This window comes from Bombus impatiens, unplaced genomic scaffold (assembly GCF_000188095.3).
Source record: "Bombus impatiens unplaced genomic scaffold, BIMP_2.2 scf_2222, whole genome shotgun sequence".
Lineage (NCBI taxonomy): Eukaryota > Metazoa > Arthropoda > Insecta > Hymenoptera > Apidae > Bombus > Bombus impatiens.
Window position 1 is genome coordinate 583,476 of NT_178641.1, and position 19,304 is coordinate 602,779.

The 19,304-nt window shown below is 36.5% G+C and overlaps 3 protein-coding genes across 9 annotated transcripts in view; 1 reads left to right on the plus strand and 2 right to left on the minus strand.

The window, feature by feature from the left end:
• The window catches only part of LOC100746238, a 191,328-nt gene extending 186,329 nt beyond the window's left edge, over positions 1-4,999 (plus strand). For 3 of the 5 annotated variants that reach the window (XM_033324304.1, XM_033324305.1, XM_024371861.2), the window contains one exon: positions 1-4,151. In XM_033324304.1, the coding sequence (XP_033180195.1) occupies positions 1-87 (87 nt within the window). In that variant the 3' untranslated portion in view covers positions 88-4,151. Of the gene's footprint in view, positions 4,152-4,988 lie in introns of those variants that run through there. The other 2 variants (XR_004462835.1, XM_033324303.1) reach the window with 2 other exon arrangements.
• Positions 5,000-5,328: 329 nt separating this feature from the next.
• LOC100744593 (alpha-amylase) lies at positions 5,329-8,775 on the minus strand. Its single transcript, XM_003494427.4, has 5 exons — positions 8,487-8,775; positions 7,431-7,861; positions 6,676-7,042; positions 5,621-6,109; positions 5,329-5,528 (listed from the first exon to the last, which is right to left on the minus strand). The coding sequence occupies exons 1-5, from the start codon at positions 8,664-8,666 to the stop codon at positions 5,517-5,519; spliced, it is 1,479 nt and encodes a 492-aa protein (XP_003494475.1). The 5' UTR covers positions 8,667-8,775; the 3' UTR covers positions 5,329-5,516.
• Positions 8,776-13,401: 4,626 nt separating this feature from the next.
• Positions 13,402-19,304, minus strand: part of LOC100744712 (serine-enriched protein) — a 15,382-nt gene continuing 9,479 nt past the window's right edge. The window contains exons 10-11 of one of the 3 annotated variants that reach the window (XM_033324342.1): positions 18,782-19,245; positions 13,402-18,697 (exon numbers count right to left, since the gene is read on the minus strand). In XM_033324342.1, coding sequence (XP_033180233.1) covers positions 17,963-18,697; positions 18,782-19,245 — 1,199 coding nt within the window. In that variant the 3' untranslated portion in view covers positions 13,402-17,962. Of the gene's footprint in view, positions 18,698-18,781 lie in introns of those variants that run through there. The other 2 variants (XR_004462840.1, XM_033324343.1) reach the window with 2 other exon arrangements.

Below are 19,304 nucleotides of genomic sequence, written 5' to 3' on the forward strand. Positions count from 1 at the left end.
GCGGCAGCCGCGTCGCAACAGCAACACCAGCAGCAACCGCAGCAACAACAGTTGCCTGGAAGGCGGCCGAGCAGCACAGGAAACTGACAAACAATGGCGGAGACTCCTCTGGGCCCGGAGGGCACGGTCACGCCCTCCACGGACCCGAACAGGGCCCTCAGGATAGAACGGCGCGTATCACGTCCCATACGCAAGCCGGAAGTCGTCTTCAAGAAGCCCATCAAACAGTGACGCGGACTACGCGACAGCGCGTACACGTGACCGCGGACGCTGTGGAGTTCCGGAGGCTCCGCCTTGTCCTTCATGTTATATTCCTTTTTCCTTGGACGTTCGACAACGAGAAAGAGTTTCGTATATATACATATGTATATGTATATTATGAGAGAGAGAGAGAGAGAGAGAGAGAGAGAGAGAGAGAAAGAGAGAGTACCTGGAGAAAAATTGCTCCGTCTCGGAGGAATTTCACTTTGCTGCGTTGTACTTACTTATAGATGACTGGCTCGTGGAATCGGGTGAAATCGTGCGTGGGAGTAGGTGACTCTTCGAGAAAGAGAGCGAAGATTGGAAATGCGAAGGTTGAGTAGCCAGAAGACTTAGTTTTTTACGTTGATTCGATATAGAGTTTGAAGTGTGGATAAGAAGTTTGTAGAGGATTTGTTGTTCTTTTACTTTTTGGAATGAAGATGGTATTTCATGTTTGATTTCATTTTTGACAGAATTCTCATTGTTACGTACGTATAAATGAATTCCTTTTTTCGTTCCTATTGATATAACGTTGTTCCGACGAATGTAGCGTGCGATTTTGATGTAATTTCATTACATCTTCAGATATTTAAATCGTTAAACCGTAAGCTTTATCTACATCCAAATTTTTATAACTTTGGAATACAACGATTATTATAAGGAAGAAACATAAAGGAAGTGTAATAAGTAGACATCTTCTAGTAAACTTCTTGTCCGCACGCTGATCCGAAAGCTCGGCAAACCATCGAATTTAAAATGAAATTTTCAATCGACGATTACCGTATCCTTTAATTAAATCGTAAACCTTTAGGATGATCGCCAGTGCCTGAAACAAGAATACTTGTCCAGAGAATCTGGGCAGCCCGATTCAGAGTTTCATTCGTGAAATCTTCCAACGGTGCGATTCTCTTTAATTTGTAATTCCTTTGTCCGGTTCTTAAGAGACTTGTACCGCTGGTCATGCTAACAGATTCTCTTCGACGAGCAGGAAGTGGAGGGTGACTAACAAGTGTTAGCATTCTCGCGTTCTGCCGCTTATAAATTAGAAATAGACACGCGATGAGCATAAAAGAGATGACGCTGCGTGATAATCAAATTAATTGGGATAGTAATTAGCGATTAGACCGCTTGGTTTGCGTGCTTATTCAAATTACATCCTTCGGTCGGAGAAAAAAAAAGAATGGCCAACCGGAAGCAACATGTTCGATTCTTCGTGAGCAATTAACGTGTCAGGATTTCAAGATCGGTTTCACGCGGAACTAATAGCCTCGAAATCTCCGGAATATCGACTTAGCGATGGAAATTAACGTTTTAGAATGATTAAAGCGCGAATTAATGTACATTCTGCGAGATCAACGAAACGAGTGCCTCTATCTTTAAAAAGTCTTCCACAAGGCTAGCCTTTCTTAGATGAACGAAACAATGGAGACAATTGGCAATTTTTAACGTCAGTTAGAAATTCGTAATGCTCATCGATGCTGCTCTTTGTTACCTGAAATTGAAGCTTTCGAGCGAGAAAGATTCATTGTACCGAGAAAAATTATTCGAGTTCTGTTGTACGATAAATTTGTAGATTAGAAATCAAGCAAATACATTAATTTGCTTGTCGCTGAAATATAAAATGTCCTAGTAATATTTGTAACATCTTTCGATTGAATTTGAATACTGTACAAGGGATGAAATGCTATATTAAAGATAAGATACAAAATAATAATAAAATAATTCTGCGATACTACGTACAATTTCATTAATGCAAAGCATTAGAAAATGTCTATTGGATAACAGAGATTGTAAATATATTCTAAATAATGCAGTTAGAAGCATTCGAAGCGATAATAGTCATCCAAGATGAACTCGAATAATTTCGCGGAAACACCGAGTCCGACAAACACAGATAGTAAAGCGTCGAACGACGATTCTAATCTTCATCGTCGTGTGAAGAATTAAAATCGTAAACGACGATAAGAAATAAAAAGGTAATATTAAATAAGTACATACCGCAGTAGGTATAATATATCGAACGAACTAAGTGAACAATTTGTTGTTTAGTGAGAGCGTGTGAAAAACGAATGAGTGAAACAGTTGTACGAACGAGAGGACGAGCGTGAGAGAAAGTATGCTAAGAAGAAAAAATGAAAAAGAGACAACACTTTATTAGCGAAGAAATAAAGAAAAAGGAAAGATGAAGAATTTATGTGCAATAACGACGAAAGGGAACGTTTCTTCGACACGGTACTTATATCTAGCTGTACGATAGGATGATACGTATTTGCTCAAATCGTTGTTTCTTTTATATATTTTAACAAAGTTTTTATATGAATGAATTATAAATGATAAAATATACTAAATTATATTTTTGCTAACGTTCTACGTGCAAACCACACGGAGAAAATCCACGAGCGGGTAACATTCATATACCTATAAAGAATATGTATACGTAACGCACACAAACGCATACATACACGCATAGACACGACATTACAGAAACACGAGAATACAAATTAGAAGCCGATACGTTGGAAATCGATATAGATTTACGAGATGGACGGACCCGTAAATATAATTTAGGGAAAACATTGTAAATTAATCTTCTCCCTCTCTTATTTACAACGTTTAACGTTTATTTATTTAGCAGTAAACCCGTTGCCTTATTGTATTCATGTAATAACAATTTAGTCGTAAATAGAAAGAGAGATATTCTTAGACGAGCGAGTCGCCCAGGACGATTGTTAGAATGGAAGAGTTGATAAGTCGTGAGACGAGCAGTATTTTTAGATTTACATTAGCCTGAATTTACTGCAGACTATTATACGTTTATAAATATTATGTATACATACACTTATACGCGCGTTCTCGCGCACAGTACATCTGCTCGTACTTCCAGCTTTCGGTAAATCCGCGATCCTTTACATACTTTGACCGTTACATGTTAGTAGTACGTTAACAATTTAGTAAAACAATTAATGGCATATATCGGACGAGGTATAGAACACAGATAAAAATTAAACAACCTGTCCCGAATCAAACTCAAACTGTTATGGTTACCTGCGACCCAAAGATATTACACTTTTCAGAGTTCATTTTCAATTCTTAATTGTTTCCCTTCATTCGTTCTTATTAGACAAGTACAAAGTTTCTCGAAAATTGTATTATATTGAACAGACTATCTGCGAAACATTTTGAAAAATGAATAAACGGAAGGTTGGACGACACGAGCGGACATTAACCGAGCTAGCGGCTTTTACTTAAAACGAGATCATTGTACATAATGCTTAAGCATTTATTTATATCGTGCTTTTACAGAAGAAGAACCCGTAGTATTTTATTTAGTTTCGTAGCAGAGGTTCATGCACATCATTACCGCGTTAGCACGAGATCGTTAAATTGTCGGGCAACAGGATCGTTTTGGGGTGCGAACGGACATACGAGTAGCGAGCTACGAGATACGTGTGTTTGTGTTTGCTGGAGATAGAAGAAAGTGGATATAGAAAGGAGAGGATATACAGAAAGGAGAAGTATGAGAGGAAATTCGTATGCATATCGACTTATTTAAAAAATATAAATGAGAGAATATATGTACAGAATGAGACGAGCATGCTGGAGAAAAAGAGGGATGAAGAAGCGGGCGATAAGGCAATCTTGTGATACTTCGATGATTTTATTTTCCATCTATTTTTTTTTTCTTCTTTCACCCTTCGTTTCCTTCTGCAATTTATTTCCGCATCCAATCATTACCATTCTCCCATGAAAAACTTCCTTCCGACATCCCCTTTTTTATTTCTCCATCGCGAGCCTGTCGTGTATTATTTTACTGATTAACTGTCATATTATGTATAGTAGAAATTAATGGTGAAAAGAGAACAAGAACAGTACATTGTTTCTGTTAAAATAAACCTTGTTGAAAAATATCTATGCCTGGTCAAGTTGTTTTCGTCAGACCCGAAATTGCGCGAAGATCATGCGATATTGTGTGAAAAATTTCACAAAAATAGGAGTTTAATTTATGGGGAAAAAATACAAAAATTTGAAGGGCAGAGAATTTGGGAAGAAATCTCCCATTATCTTTGAAGCAAATTTATGATCAAATTTATTTTTTATGTGGCACATCTGGTGAACCATGGTTTCTGCCATTATCTCACCAATTGTTAATGCTCGTTCCTTTAACTGCGTTGCGGAAGCGAATCGTATTGTAAATTTGTCTCCAGCGGTGTTCACAGATCCAACCATTGTCTGGGTTGATAGTTGCGGATATGATATTGTCATTGCCATCCAGAGGAGGTCCTTGATCTTTGCCTTTGAAGTCGAAGGAACTCGTCACTCGCGATTGGGTGGGCTAACATGACGGCGACAGCCAGCTACAAATGGTTTTGTTCAAAATACAAGAGGCAAAGAATCGTAGAGTGAGACGTTTGATAATTGTTAGCAATGTTCATTAGTTTTGTGGAATTTTTGTTTTTCATCCTAATTTTCCTGGTATTTTATTTCTACTATTCTTAGAATACGTAACTCAATGTTTCCATAGAAATAATTTAATAAAATATTAGATCTCTATATTACTCTCGGAATACGTAATTCAATGTTTTCATTCAAAAGTATCTCAAAATTAAAATCGGAGCATTCCCATAAAACACCGAAGGAGAAGTGTCCCTATTTGTATCCTAATGTCTGACAACTAAACGACCTATTCTACTTGCAGACTCACGCCGAGCTTCGTACTGTACTTTGCAAATAAAAGTAACTAAAAGCTTCAAATACTGTCTACCTTACTACAAAATTACTTAACGAAATACACGTTTAAGTAAATATTCAAAAATTAAATACTTCTTGGAATAGATTACTTTTGGGAGAATATAAAAGCAAATTCTCACGTAGGGCTTACCGTGTACATTTTTCGTGAGTTTTAGTTTTTGAATTCAATTATTACGAGCTATGTAAATTTTCGTAATAATAAATTCGAATTATTGAAATAACAATAATTATAATGGGAAAGAGGTCCGTCATTATCTTTGAAACGGACGTACTATAAAATTGATAAGTAAATTATTTTTTATGTGTCACACGTGGCAAATAAAAGAGTGCTTGAACTTTAAATAACATTTATTTATTCTCACAAGGTAGGTACAATGTTTCTTTGATTACAAGATGCGTCCGCGTGTAATTGTACGTTAGATCAATCTATGTAATACAAACAGGAGACATCGCTTAATATAATGCAAATTTCTGCATCCTTGTTCGTGTCTTTCGACATTCATAGTGATTGACTTCATACTCGTTTACAGTTTAGCCTGAAAATAAAATATTTCCAATTATCTAATAATCATTATCCTTAACTTTATGACAATTTATACTCTTTCGATCATCTCTAAAACAAACCCACCCCAACGTGAATAGCAAGAACTCCATCCTCCTCTCCTTTAGAGATTTCGATATAAGCATCGCCATTCTGTTGCACGTTAACAACCTTTCCAGTGCATCTTCTATTCTCCAAGTTACCAGAAATCACGTCACAGTATTGACCAGGAGGCAAGCAGGTCTTGAGGGTGGCTCTCAAATCATTCCGGTCATTGTTAAACGCAACAAATCCAGAATTTCCACGACAGAATGCAATCTGATTGCTGCCATTGTCCCACCAGTTCTTAATGCTCGTTCCTTTAACCGCATTGCGGAAGCGAACCATGTTGTAAATTTGCCTCCAACGGTGTTCACAGATCCAACCGTTGCCGCAACTGTTGTCTGGATTGATAGTTGCAGATATGATATTGCCATTGCCATCATGAGGTGGTCCTTGATCCTTGCTTTGGAAGTCGAAGGAACTCATCACTCGCGGTGTACCGAAGGGGTGGGCTAACATGAAGGCGACCGCCATCTGCAAGTAGTTTAGTTCAAAATATAACAGGCGAATGATCGTAGAATAAAACGTTGGATAATTGTTAGCCACGATTCGGTAATTTTATGGAACTCTGTTTTTCACCCTAATTTGCAGAGTTCAGAAAAATACTGGTATTTTATTTCTATTATACTGCTCTTAGAATACGTAATTTAATGTTCCCATAGAAATAATCTAATAAAATATTAGAACTCTATATTACTCTCGGAATACGTAATTCAGTGTTCGTAATTCATACGTAATTCGTTCAAAAGTATCTCAAAATTAAAATCAGATTATCCCATGAAACACCGAAGGAAAAGCGTTCCTATTTGCTTCCTAATGCCTGACAACTAAACGACCTATTCTACTTGCAGACTCACGCCCTCGTGACCACACGACTCGTGCTACGCTTTACAAGCCAAATGAACGATAATTATCATTTCCAAAGTTCCAAATATTGCCTACCTTAACGCGAAATTACTTTAAGGAAAACACTTTTATGTAAACGCTAAAAAATTAAGTACTTCTTGGAATATAAAAGAAAATTCTCACGCAGGGCTTACCTTGTACAGTTTTGATGATTTGTAAGTGAGTATTTGATGATTGTCACGTTGCGTGTCGTGATTATCGACGAACACGAGGGCATCTTGAGAGGGTAAAAGACCCCATTGCTCTCCAAAGTTGACGAACCATTTCAAAAGATTGTTACCCCGGAACGAGTTGGAGAGTTCGGAGGCGTATTTGAACTCAATTACCACAGCCTGTTGGTTGTACTCGCGTTTAGAAATTGCCTCGCCGCCATAATCGATCACTTCTTGGTATATGTATGGCTTGGAATTTGGAGGGAAACCATGCCGAGTGTTCAGGTTCTTTACTCTCGAGTAAATGATGTTCAAGTCGTTTGGCCACATGTGCTTGGCAGCATCGATTCTGAATTATATATACTGTTAGCAATTTCCCACGCGATTTTACATTGTTACATTGAAATCATTTATTTAATTAAAATAGAATAGCATAGACTTCTGGTAGAAAAGAGCACCTGAGATTTAAATTAGAAATTAAAAAAATTATTCCATTTACTGAGTCAAGCGTAACAACTTTAAAACACAAATAATTCACAATTTGTGATATAAATAATTCCTTGATCATTGTTGACGAAAGCTCTACAATCCCAAGTGTTCCTCACCAAAAATCTAATTAACAAATAATTAATTAATAAATAGTATCTATATTGTAATATATTTCGGCTCTTAAGATTTGTCGAAATGACGAATATTTTTGCTGAAAAAAACAATCTATCCTGAAATATTATACAAACCGGAAGCCAGCAACACCAGCGTCGACAGCTTCATTCAAGAAATTCACCAGCTTCGATCTGACGTATTCTTGACTCTGATCCAAATCATGAAGACCAGTCAGTTCGCAATTTCGCACGTTCTGTGGATCGTTGTAGTTGTTAACCGAACAAGGTTTATGGAAATGTTGAGCGTGGTAAGGCACTTGATAATATTCGTAGTGGTACGTGTCTGCTCTGGAGATTCCAGTGCCATGAGCATTGTTCAAATTGCCGGACATGTGATTCAAGATAGCGTCTACGTAAATTCGGACACCAGCATTGTTGCATCTTGCAACCATATTGATAAATTCTTCTTTCGTGCCGGATCGCGTAGTCCACAAGTAGGAAATTGGTTGGTAACGTTCCCACCATGGCCTGTTAGCGATCACCAGATTCTCTTGTAATGGTGATACCTGCAGTGATTGAATCTCGTTGATAATGAATTCTATGCATTCGATACATTGTAAAAAAAAAAAGAAAAAAAAATAGGAAGATTCACGAGTAAAAAAAGAGTTTAACCAGTGATGTACATATTTAATGAATTTAGAAGAAATTTTTATTTCGAATAAATTACTAACTTGTGAAATAGGATTAGTAGAAAGGGATAATTATCTTGTATTCTAGTACTATGTTGTGATTATGACGCGTGAAAATCAGGTTTCAGATAAAAGAGTTATGTTTGCTTCCCTCTTATAGATATCATTTCTCCGATATTATTTTGTGTGTGAAACTAATTAAGCACTTGATCGATAATAATCATAAATGATAAATTAATCCAACAATAATGCGGCTGAAGATATCGCTGATACAGGGCTTTATTGTTATTTACACCTGTGAGAAGAGATTCTAAAACCACCCGAATTTTCTATTAGAGACTTAACTGAAAATAATTCATTTTTCTTTATTCGTATAACTTAATCGATAACAAACATTCAAGAAATTTTTATACGTCAAACGAACCAAATGTATGTCAATTTTCAAAACACTTGGCTTTATCGCGGATAAGTATTTGTATCGGGAAATTATTTTATTTCATACCTGCACTCCACCGTATCCCATTGGCCCAAGAAATCTTTCGCATTCCTCTGCAATGTCGTTCCATTTCCATTCGAAAAGATGCACGATGGTATCGTGGCCAGGAACAAAGTGGGGGTCTTTGTTCGTGGCTCCACTCGCTGCCAATACAAGTACAGCTAAAAACGTCGCAGTCGCCAACATCGTGGTCAGTTTGTGTTGCAAAATGCTCTGCTTCTTAATATATAACCTATCGTCGCTTACATAATCGCTTTCTGTATCCAAAGGTCTACACCCCTCTGCCACGAACTACGTTTTATCGGTACGACTCAGGTCTATTGTCTATCCCACGAAATCATACACGGTACTTATCTTCTTATCGCCGTGACAATGAAACAAACAGAGCTGTTAAAGCAAACAGAACAGTGGAGCCTTTAATGTTGTGATTTCATTCGGTTTAGGATAAATTTTCTTCGATTTTAATTTAACACGATATAAAGAAAAAGTGCGATGCTGGAAATTTGTTTAGACTAAATAAGAATTCATTTACAATTAGTGTTATTTAATCATAGAATCGATTAAAATATTGTCACTGTCACAAGCAAAAGGTTTTAAATACAACTATCGTTTCCTAGTTCTCGATTTCGTTGAAAAATCGGTATTCAAGTATCGTAATATTATTGGAAGAAAAGCTAAATGTAGGTATCTGAGTGCATTATGGTTACGAATGATAAGATACGTCTATAAATGTGAAAAACACCTTGGAAGAAACAATGTATCATTTTTTATTAAACTGTTGTTTCTTTTCAATGATATATTTCCCCGAGTATCATGAAACGTGATATTTATTTCTGAATCACCATTCTGTTTGATAAAAATGATAGTTCGATCGTGTATATACCCTAAGTATTTCCATTTGCTAAACATTTGTTACAGAAATATTGCTCTATACGACACTGTTTAATAAATTTGCAATATTTATCACGAATAGGTATCTTGACTCATGACAAACGTGAATGAAAGCTATAACAAATGAATAATAATTTATAGAAGTACGTGACTTGCGCGAATAATTAATGCATAATTAATCACAAGTTCAAAGGCTACTAAAAATATATGCTTGAAACACCTAGAGCTCGATTATCGTAATGAAACACCATTCACGAAGCATCGTTCGCTCAGTTGTAACAAGAAACAAACGAGGTATTTAATTCTCAAATATTTTTAACGTTGTTCCTGTAACATATACATCACTCGTGTGTCAAAACATCATCGTTAAGTTATTTTCAACCTACTAGAAGATTCCCGTTGTCAAGGATTGAATCTGCCATAAAATTCTTAATCGTCGACCTGGTATCCTGAAAGATTTTCGAATGACCGAGGGAAGAACGCGAGTAGGCTGACTTCACGTTTGGTCGAGCATAATTAAGAGCGACCGTTAATTCAGCAAAGGATCAGGCAACGCACCGAGCAGCAACAGGCAGCGATGCTGGTTGTTATCAATGGTCGTGCCGCGTATATCGTCGTGAAGCTTATAAAGTAGCGGGCTGGAAGCGTACGATTTCGCTGCGGGTTACAATTACGAGCGAGGCGCGTAATTAAAAGCTGATGTCCCTCATTTATTAATGCTACCAGACGAGTTCAGCCGCGCTGTCGATGCACGGCTGCGCCGCACGCTCGTTTTAATGCCAAACATCATCAGTCTTCGACCATGGTCTTCTTTGTCCCCACTTCTTTCGATCCGCCAATCTTTCTCCTCGCTATATAATGCGGCGATAATGCTGTGGAAAAATGAAACGTGAAGGTAGGAAATTTAAATCGTCGTATGTATAATTGTATTTGGAATTACGTCTGAATGCTGTTATTTATCAGTCTATCTCGTCTCAATCTAGTTCTACTCTATTCCATCCTATACGGACTATAACTCGGTTCTCGCTTCCCACATACCATTACCCACGTATATCGTAACTCCTACTTCATTTTTCATATCTAATGCCCGGATAATTTGCATATTAGACCCACGGATCTCACATTGTATAAAAAATTCATTGTGAAAGAATTAGCATTGTACATTGCAGATGTATAAGGCGAGTAGTTAAACATTAGAAATGTTAAAAATCAACATACAATTTTCGGAGAAAGTGATGCTTCCGCGTGCCACCTCTTCGTACATCATATTCTCCGAATATGAAATTGGAAATTTTACTTATCTTGTACTATCCTTATACTTGTACTGACCTTATTTTTACCTTATCTTACACTGACCTTATTTTTATCTTATACTCGTCTTGTACTTATACTTAAATTCATCTCATTTCGGTTGGGTCACCATGTAAACTTAAGTGATTTTTAGAATTTCTTTTACTATCTATTGTTTTACAATCGTGTAAATATTCACCTCTTATACATATTTCCCACATCTCCTTATTTATTTGTTTAGGTGGGATTACTGAACCAGGATGTGGAAGAGGGAATGTCAATCACACGATAATGAATGACGAATATGAAGAATGGAATGTGGATTGAAGAATGTTAGTTGTAGGATGGATTGTTGTTGTATTTCCTACATCTCCTTATTTATTTGTTTGGGTGGGATTACTGAATCAGGATGTGGAAAAGGGAATGTCAATCACACGATAATGAATGACGAATATGAAGAATGGAATGTGGATTGAACAATGTTAGTTGTGGGATGGATTGTTGTTGTATTTCCCACATCTCCTTATTTATTTGTTTAGGTGGGATTACTGAATCAGGATGTGGAAAAGGGAATGTCAATCACACGATAATGAATGACGGATATGAAGAATGGAATGTGGATTGAAGAATGTTAGTTGTAGGATGGATTGTTGTTGTCTATTTGATATGGAGTAGAGAATGCAAGAATTGAGAAATGAAGAGAGGAATAGGAAGTGTGAAACTTGCAAATATATCTTTGTCGAATTCAAAAAATGTTGCGAAATATTTTAAAGATAATTTTTACGTTCTATCGAGGGCCAGTTTGTCATCTGTGCAACTCCCTCCAGCTTTTCTGTCTCATTTGCATATTTCTACTTTGAAATGCGAACACATTATCGCGCTTATCAGTAAGCTTAATGATCATTGCTCGGCCTGATGACTCAATCAATTTTACGGCCTTCCAGATGATTAAAGTAAAAGGCTAGAGTCCATTTTGGATGCTGAAGTATGTTAAACAAGTTGAATAGATGCAGTTATTCGGCAATCTATTTATCCCGTTCCAGGCAAATCTGTTTGTCGGTTCGATATTATCAATATTATAAAATCAAGTAATTAAGTTACATCGGAAAGTAAAAGCAAAAGTATGTTGCTATTTATCGTAACTGACATCAATACATTAAGATAATTAGTCAGTGAATCGTTACATTTATCTTGATGTTTGTATCATTTAAACAATAACAATTCTCTTCATTGTTATCTATAAATTATGGAAATGTTTATAGTGGCTTTCACTTTGCAAAATCATCTAGGATAAGACATTTTAGATAATTAAAATTTGACTACACTGTAAATATTTTGTACGAGAGGATCCTAACTATTACGGCCAGTTAAGTTTATTTGTTACACTGTATATATTTTATTTAATCAAGATAAAAACTGTAATATTTTGGGAAAAAGGTTGGAACGTGATGTTTTAACGATATCTGATTAATGTACTTTGAGAGCGAAGTACTTATCATTGCGATAACATACTAGTAGCCCAACAGGTTGGTTTATTGATCGTTACATAAAGATTATTAAATGTGTGCATATATTGTACCAGAATACGATACATTTTCAAGTAAAACAGATAATAAGGTACAACAAATAACAGATAGTATTGTTACGAGTAAAAAATATTTCGACAAGTAGGTGATGAATGAGTATTTCTAATGATAAATTGAATTTTCTAATTTAATTTCAATCATTTTGTTAGTTACATCGTATAGTAACAGTAGAACGTAATCAACGGTGTATCAAGCACGTTATTGCATAAGTTGCAATACTATAAGTCAAACATACGAGATTATGTTATCAAGTAATTACAATTAAGCGGTCACTCAAATTTTTGCACTAGGTAATTTTGTTGCACTTGAGTAATCCCATTTCCTTGTCCTTGGTATTCAGAGATATGTGCATTATCTCTTATATTTGCAATTTACAATTAGTGACACATATACTGGAAAGTCTATCACTACACAGTTAACCATTACTTCGACAATATTTCACGTTTATTCTACTACTATTACAGCGCTATAGTATTTGCAATCAGTCTCACTGTCGCATAAATTCAGCTAGGAAATAGCTCGCATTCGATTTACTTGTAAAATTGCTCTTCTCAACTTGCAACCAGCGAAGCTACCTCTAACAGAAAGACACGTCTTTACGATACTAATAACACATTTTACTGCTTCACTTATCTTCCTAGTCATGCCTCTTCACTTAGGTTTATTTTTAATCGTATAGATTCGCTCAGTGGATGATTATCACAGCCAGGCTCTTTAAATCGATCATTAACGTCGATACAACGCTCAATAACGTATGGCACGATGGATCGTTCAAATTTCGCTCGAGCCTTGCGTCACAATCATCAGGATGTCGAAAATTATAATTATTCCTGGTACGCTTACCATCTGTCGCCCGTAACGAGCAACGTTAATTTTCAAGAAGGTTTTCAAGAAGGTTTTCAAGTTGATGTGCCGCGATGATTCTCGTTGATCTTTAACCTTCTATCGTTTATTAAACTTCCGAACGATCAAGGTTGTAAATATCTGCTCGTGACGGTTCATGTATCGCGAGCTTTTTTGATCCAATATAATTTTGTTACACTTGATACGCGATCATCGAAAGTAGAAAGGTTTTTATCGGTAAAAAAAAGAGAAAAAAAGAGAAATTTCAATGGATTTAGTACATCAGGAAGGGATAAAAATGTCTTGCTTCGTTATTCCTTGACATCACGCTCTTCTCCCTTTATTTCAACTCATTTGGCTACAGAATATCACAACATGATAGAGATCGAACTTTAGATAGAATTGCACCGATCACCGTTAAACTCATCGATCGAATCGCAACGTTTCTTCGCTTATAACAAGAATGTAGCAGAAAGTTGTAAGAATGGAAAGAAAATTCGACAAAAGTTGCTTGAAATTTGTCATAAATGTAATTATAATCTACCCTGTAGAAAAATTCAGATCTTCCTCGCACGTCAAAAAATAATGGATTATTTGGATTAAAATTTTGAAGGGAACGATGGAAACAAAAATTGAGAAGATAGCTGTCTCGATCGGATCGAGTGAATCTCGGTGGGATCGATGGTAACACTGTAACGGGTAGTTAACGCCCTTAGGCTACTCAACGACATATCATTGTTTATTAATTAATTTTTTGTTATTTTTTTACGCACACCTTACGTACAAAACAGCAGAAGTAACGATGCGCACGGACAGACAACGATACACAGATTAAGTAGACTACACCACATTCATAAATATACTCTTGACACTTATGCAACTGAGCCGCGTACAACGTGACGATAATAAAATACAATTCTCCGACAGTGACGGCTGCGATTTAGCTTCACGGTTTGATGCCCGGTTCCGTTGTTCTCCTTTTTTATGCGATTATCATCGACAACGTGCAATTTCCTCCACACCTGTTCATCATTGAAATACCACTGAGCTTTGTACAGTTCTATCGAACAGTTTTCTTCTTACAGCTATTGGCAGAAATAAGATTTCATCGTGTCGAATAAACAACAATATTTTATACGTTTGTCGATCTTTTCTGTTGTTTCAGTGTGTTTGTCATTTTTGTGATTTGTACAAAGTGTGTTTGATAATTCGTAGAATACTTTCTGTTGAAAAATCAATTTCATCGTCTGAGATAAAGACAAGTTTTTCGTAGGAAAATGAATAAACGATGTAAATTGGGGAGAAGTTAATCGTGAAATCAGTCTCGAACGAAGTGTATATAAACTATTTCAGAATGTACAGAATAATTTGAGTGGAGGATTAAAAAATTTAGAATGATGTAGTAATCGTATCGATACAAAGAAAATAACTAATATTTAGTTAATTCGAAGTCTGTGAATGGAGAAAATGTTACTTACTCGTGAAAATGTTTCCTAAGTGAAACAAAACCCAGTGAATCACAACCTTTTTGGGCAAAGCAGTAGTACACTTATAGATTACGATTTTCTATTATTTTATTATAATTCTATATATGTACTTTTATCATTTTACGTTTAGCCTGAGATAGGGAACATATGTTTTTTACGATTAAAGTATTGTCAACGCTGTACGAAAGGAGAACGACGAAATCGATGCAGTATTTTCCTTCTCCTTATTTCTGTAGATTTGTCTAATAATTATGCGATATTACGATACACGACTGTCTGACACGATTATGAAAAAGATTCGTGGAAAGCTCATGATCACAACGATGCTTCAGCCATGTTGTTCTTCGATTCCAAGTAGTTTGAAGTATTAAACGAAAAGGTAATACTTGCGAGGTTTCAAGTTTCTTGAAATCATTATATTTTTAGTAGTAGACTTCCTCTTCGATGACTAAACTTAAAATTCGTCTTCGATCGTTGCGTTCTAGTGGTTGCAGGAAATTGCGTGAAGTTTTCACACAGATCAACAATTAGATCTTTTATTATTGTTAACACAAGATCCTCGTTTTGCTTCGTATCTTTTCAGTGATGATTTTAAGCATGATCATCGCGCTCGTGCCAAATCGTTCCAGTAAACTGTACACGATACATACAGTGTGAGAGTATCGTCAAAATCCTCTTCGAATGATCTTGTATCATCGATACGAGGTATTTTAATACTGTCGTTATAAATCTAAATAACAAAGAATTGTCGAAGTATCGAACGATTCGTTTGCCACTGTTCAAATACACAAAGAGTAAGATGAAGGAATCTTGGATGATATTAATTCGCGATAAATTAACATGTGATAGAACGTTTCAATTCTGAGAAACTCTTGGAAAATGATACGATAATTAATAAATTACTTATTCGAAGAAATTTCGCGATAATATAGAGAATACGAATGGTAATCACAATATTATACAATTTACATAGGTACACCGTTTGTTTGCTTGATTCAATATACGAACAAATTGCGCATCGTTTCACGAGTTGGTAGCAACTAACTCGGCGTAAATTTTTATACGATATAAATCAACTTACGTCGAGATTTAAATAGTTTCATTTTCCGTCTGCATGAACGAAGGGTTTAGCGTTTGGCGAATCAAGCGATCCGTCGTTCTGCTTTGTACCAATGCTGAGTATTACATCGATCAACAACGTTTAATAGATGATAGTCCGCTTCGTCTCCGCTGCTTAAACAATTAGCTTAGGTGCGGCAGTTAGGAAGAAGAATGTTGACAGCAAGAAATCGAATAATCCTCTTTATCGTAGCGCTATTTGTTTGCTCTGACAAATTTTTGGCAAATTCAATTGGAAATTTGTTATTTTATCGTATTTCTTATTACTACTTTCTATAATCGAAATTATAAAGAATTTCGAGAACCGAAGAAAAGCACAATCACTGATTGTTGTATAAAATATAAAAAGTTATGATAGCGTGGCAATGGAATAGAAAATATTAAATCAGCAATGCTTTCGAGATTAAAAGCGCGTTATAAATATTTAGCCGAATTGAACGATTCGAAATTACCGTCGAAAACACTTTTCCTCCTGTTGCACGTTAAACATTACTTACTACTACTTTGTGTATTCACAGTTTCATAAACAATTTTTCGTTGCAAGCACGCAAGTGGATGCGAGTCAGCAGCACGATTATACAGCTTCACACCCGTGTAAAATTGTTGTATATTAACCGTACTGCACTTTTATCATTGTCAATCGTAATCGTGATAAAAAGCGGCTGTAACGTAACAGCAGAATTACATTTCCATGCGAGCGAAATTATATTATTCAGGGTACAGTAAGTAAGTAAGTCGTATGAAAATGTTGAAGTAGAAAAATAAGAGATCGTGGCAAATAAAATTCGACAATTTTCATCGAAACAACGTCGATTTTCGTTCGAAGGTACATCATTGTCAAGATTCATTTTTAGAAACGTTCATTTTCACATTTCAAACATTCATTTTAAAAGTCCGAAACATAGAACTAATTGTAAGATTCTAGTAACAATTTATGAAATGATTTATCATTGTCAAGTCGTCGACCACAGCTCTCGAACACCTCGCCCATAAGCGATATCAATTGTTTTTCTTTTTTTTTTTTTAATATAGTGTCAAATATAGATATCGTGTATATATATTCTCTTGTGTTTATATATATATGTATATGTATATAATTTGTAGTCTTTTCCTTGTAAAAGAGTTCAACAATAACGTCTACATAGATACTTCTTAATTTTCTCATTAGCTGCTCATACTAGTACTGTGCATACTTTATTTTTCATTTCGTACGAACGTTAAAATCTCTTTCATAATAAACGGTACAGATCTTCTACTTCCTCTTCTTCGTGCAGTGATCGAATGAATGTTCGAGATGCTTGGTAAAAAATCGGGTAGACCTTTTCGATCTGCGATAGTAGATCGCCATAATAATAATACGAGAATAGTAGAAAAGTCGACGGAGCAATAAGTATAGTATCATGAAGTAGTGGTTTAATGGGAAAGCGAGAATTGATTGATGTCGACGAAAGTCGTGTTCTCCGTCGTCGCGTGACACCATATAATTGATAATGATTAGATCGAAGAAATGGTTGGGAATTCACAGGCAGGCAACGCGTGTAAATTATCGTATATAAGTAGTCGTTAAGATGTCAGTTGTAAAATAACACTCTCAAAATCAGTATCGATAACATTTTGCGTTTTGATGCTGATATACTGCTCGAAGCAATCGGAGAATTACCGGTTCCTTGAATAATTTTTTCGAATAAATCAATCGTTGAAAATGTAAAAGGATACCGTGTACTTAGCATGGAAAATAATCAAATTTCGTTAGGAATAAATAGATTCGTGTACGCAATTTTCTAATCATCTTGAGCAGTGTGTTACCGAAATAACTCTTCGCGTTCAATTACAACCCACAGACTACGCAAATTAAGAGTATCCTTAAAATAATCGTACGATTATCGTAGTAGTATAGTATGACCTATTAAATCACTTTAATGAGCACGTACCTCGTCTACAATCATTTACAGAGGTGGATTTTTTACTGACTGACTGTAGATGGAGATTCGGTTTTATTAACAACCACCATGAGTGAACGTCTCCGCGTTTATCATAAATACCTGTATACGGTTCCAACGATAAAAAACATTAATGTACTAAGAATGTTCCTCGCAAAACACAACGATTCGTCATATAGAAATTTCTGGCGAGACAACTCAAACAATAGGAATAGTCATACTCTGAAACGATTCTCTTCCAGCGAGAAAATTAATTTGTTAATTATTATATAAAATGTCAACAGTGTATAAAACCAGAGTAGAGGATAACGAGAAACGAGAACCATTTAAAATTTGTGCGTTTTGAACAACCAAACCAAATTCGCCCTGCCTTCCTGCCTCACCACTAACTTTATGTAGAAACCAGTCACGGCAGGGTCTTCCTGTTTAGGGGATTCCGCCCCGTGTACCCTAATCTCTACTCTTTCGTCTTTCCTCTTTTCCGCCTTCTTTCGTTCCGTTGTTTGCCGCCTTTCTGGTTTCTTTTCCGCCTCAGGCTTCCGACCTTCCAAATACAACTGCATCTGCTGGAATTGTCGACTCTCCCATTGCTCCTCGTATCTCAGATTCTCTATCTGTCGTTGCAAGGCTTCTTCCTGCTTGTATATCGTTAATTCCTCCGATGCCCATTGAGTTTTCAGTTCCTGCAACTGTAGTTGCAGTTTTCTATCCTCGCGAATTCTTCGTTGTTCCTTTTCCTTCTGCTGCTTTAGTAATTCCTGCTCCCTTCTTATTCTTTCCTCTTCTTCCAATTGTTGCTGTGATTTTTCCTGATTCGATAGGCTTGGTTCCTTTGATTCTTTTTCTTCTTCAATCTTTCCTTCGCTCTGCGATTCTTCCGGTTGTCGTAATTCTTGTTTATCCTCTCGATGTTTCTGCTTCTCTTCATCTTCTTTCTGAACTTCCAGCAGCTGTTCCTTCTTCTCCTTCTCCTCTTCTTGCTTCTTCTCCAAATCTGCTTCTCGTTTTCCTTCCTTCGAAGCCTCCTCCTTTTTAAATTCCTCCTGCTTCTTCAATTCTTCTTCCTGCTTCTTCAATTCTTCCTCCTGCTTCTTCAATTCTTCCTCCTGCTTCTTCAATTCTTCTTCCTGCTTCTTCAATCCTTCCTCCTGCTTCTTTTCTTCTAGACTCTGTCGATTAATCTCTTCCTCTTTTTGCTTCTTCGTCACATCCTCGACTTCTTTTACTGTCTTCTTCAACTCTTCTTCCTGTTCTCTCTTCAATCCCTTCTGTTCCTGCTTTCCCTCCTTCTTCGGCTCCTCCTGTTCCTGCTGCTTCTTCAGCTTCTCCTGCTCTTTTTGCTTTTTCAACTCCTCCTCCTGCTTCTTCTTCTTCTGCAGTTCTTTCTGCCTCCTCTCGAACTCTTCCTGCATCTCCTGTCTCCTTAGCTCCTCCTCCTGCTTCCTGATCAGCTGTTCATCGTGCTGTCGTTGCAGCGTATCCTCTTGCCTCATCGATTGATACTGACTGCGTTGCTCGATCAACCGCTGTATATCCTCCTCTTCGGAAGAGCGATGCTTCGGCCATCGTTCCTGCTCCCTTATCTCCTGCTCTGCTATGCCGTATTTACCTTCAAGCGGGTGCGAGACCGCAACGTTAATAGGAATTTCCTCGCGTCGAGGCTCGTCC

Bases quoted from the DNA above. Each gene is read 5' to 3' on its own strand.
- LOC100744593 (XM_003494427.4), bottom strand. From the start codon at position 8,666: ATGTTGGCGACTGCGACGTTTTTAGCTGTACTTGTATTGGCAGCGAGT. The intron at 7,862-8,486 runs GTATGAAATAAA...CAATCACTGCAG, and splicing joins TGGGATACGGTGGAGTGCAG to GTATCACCATTACAAGAGAA. The intron at 7,043-7,430 runs GTTTGTATAATA...TATATAATTCAG, and splicing joins GCTGGTGTTGCTGGCTTCCG to AATCGATGCTGCCAAGCACA.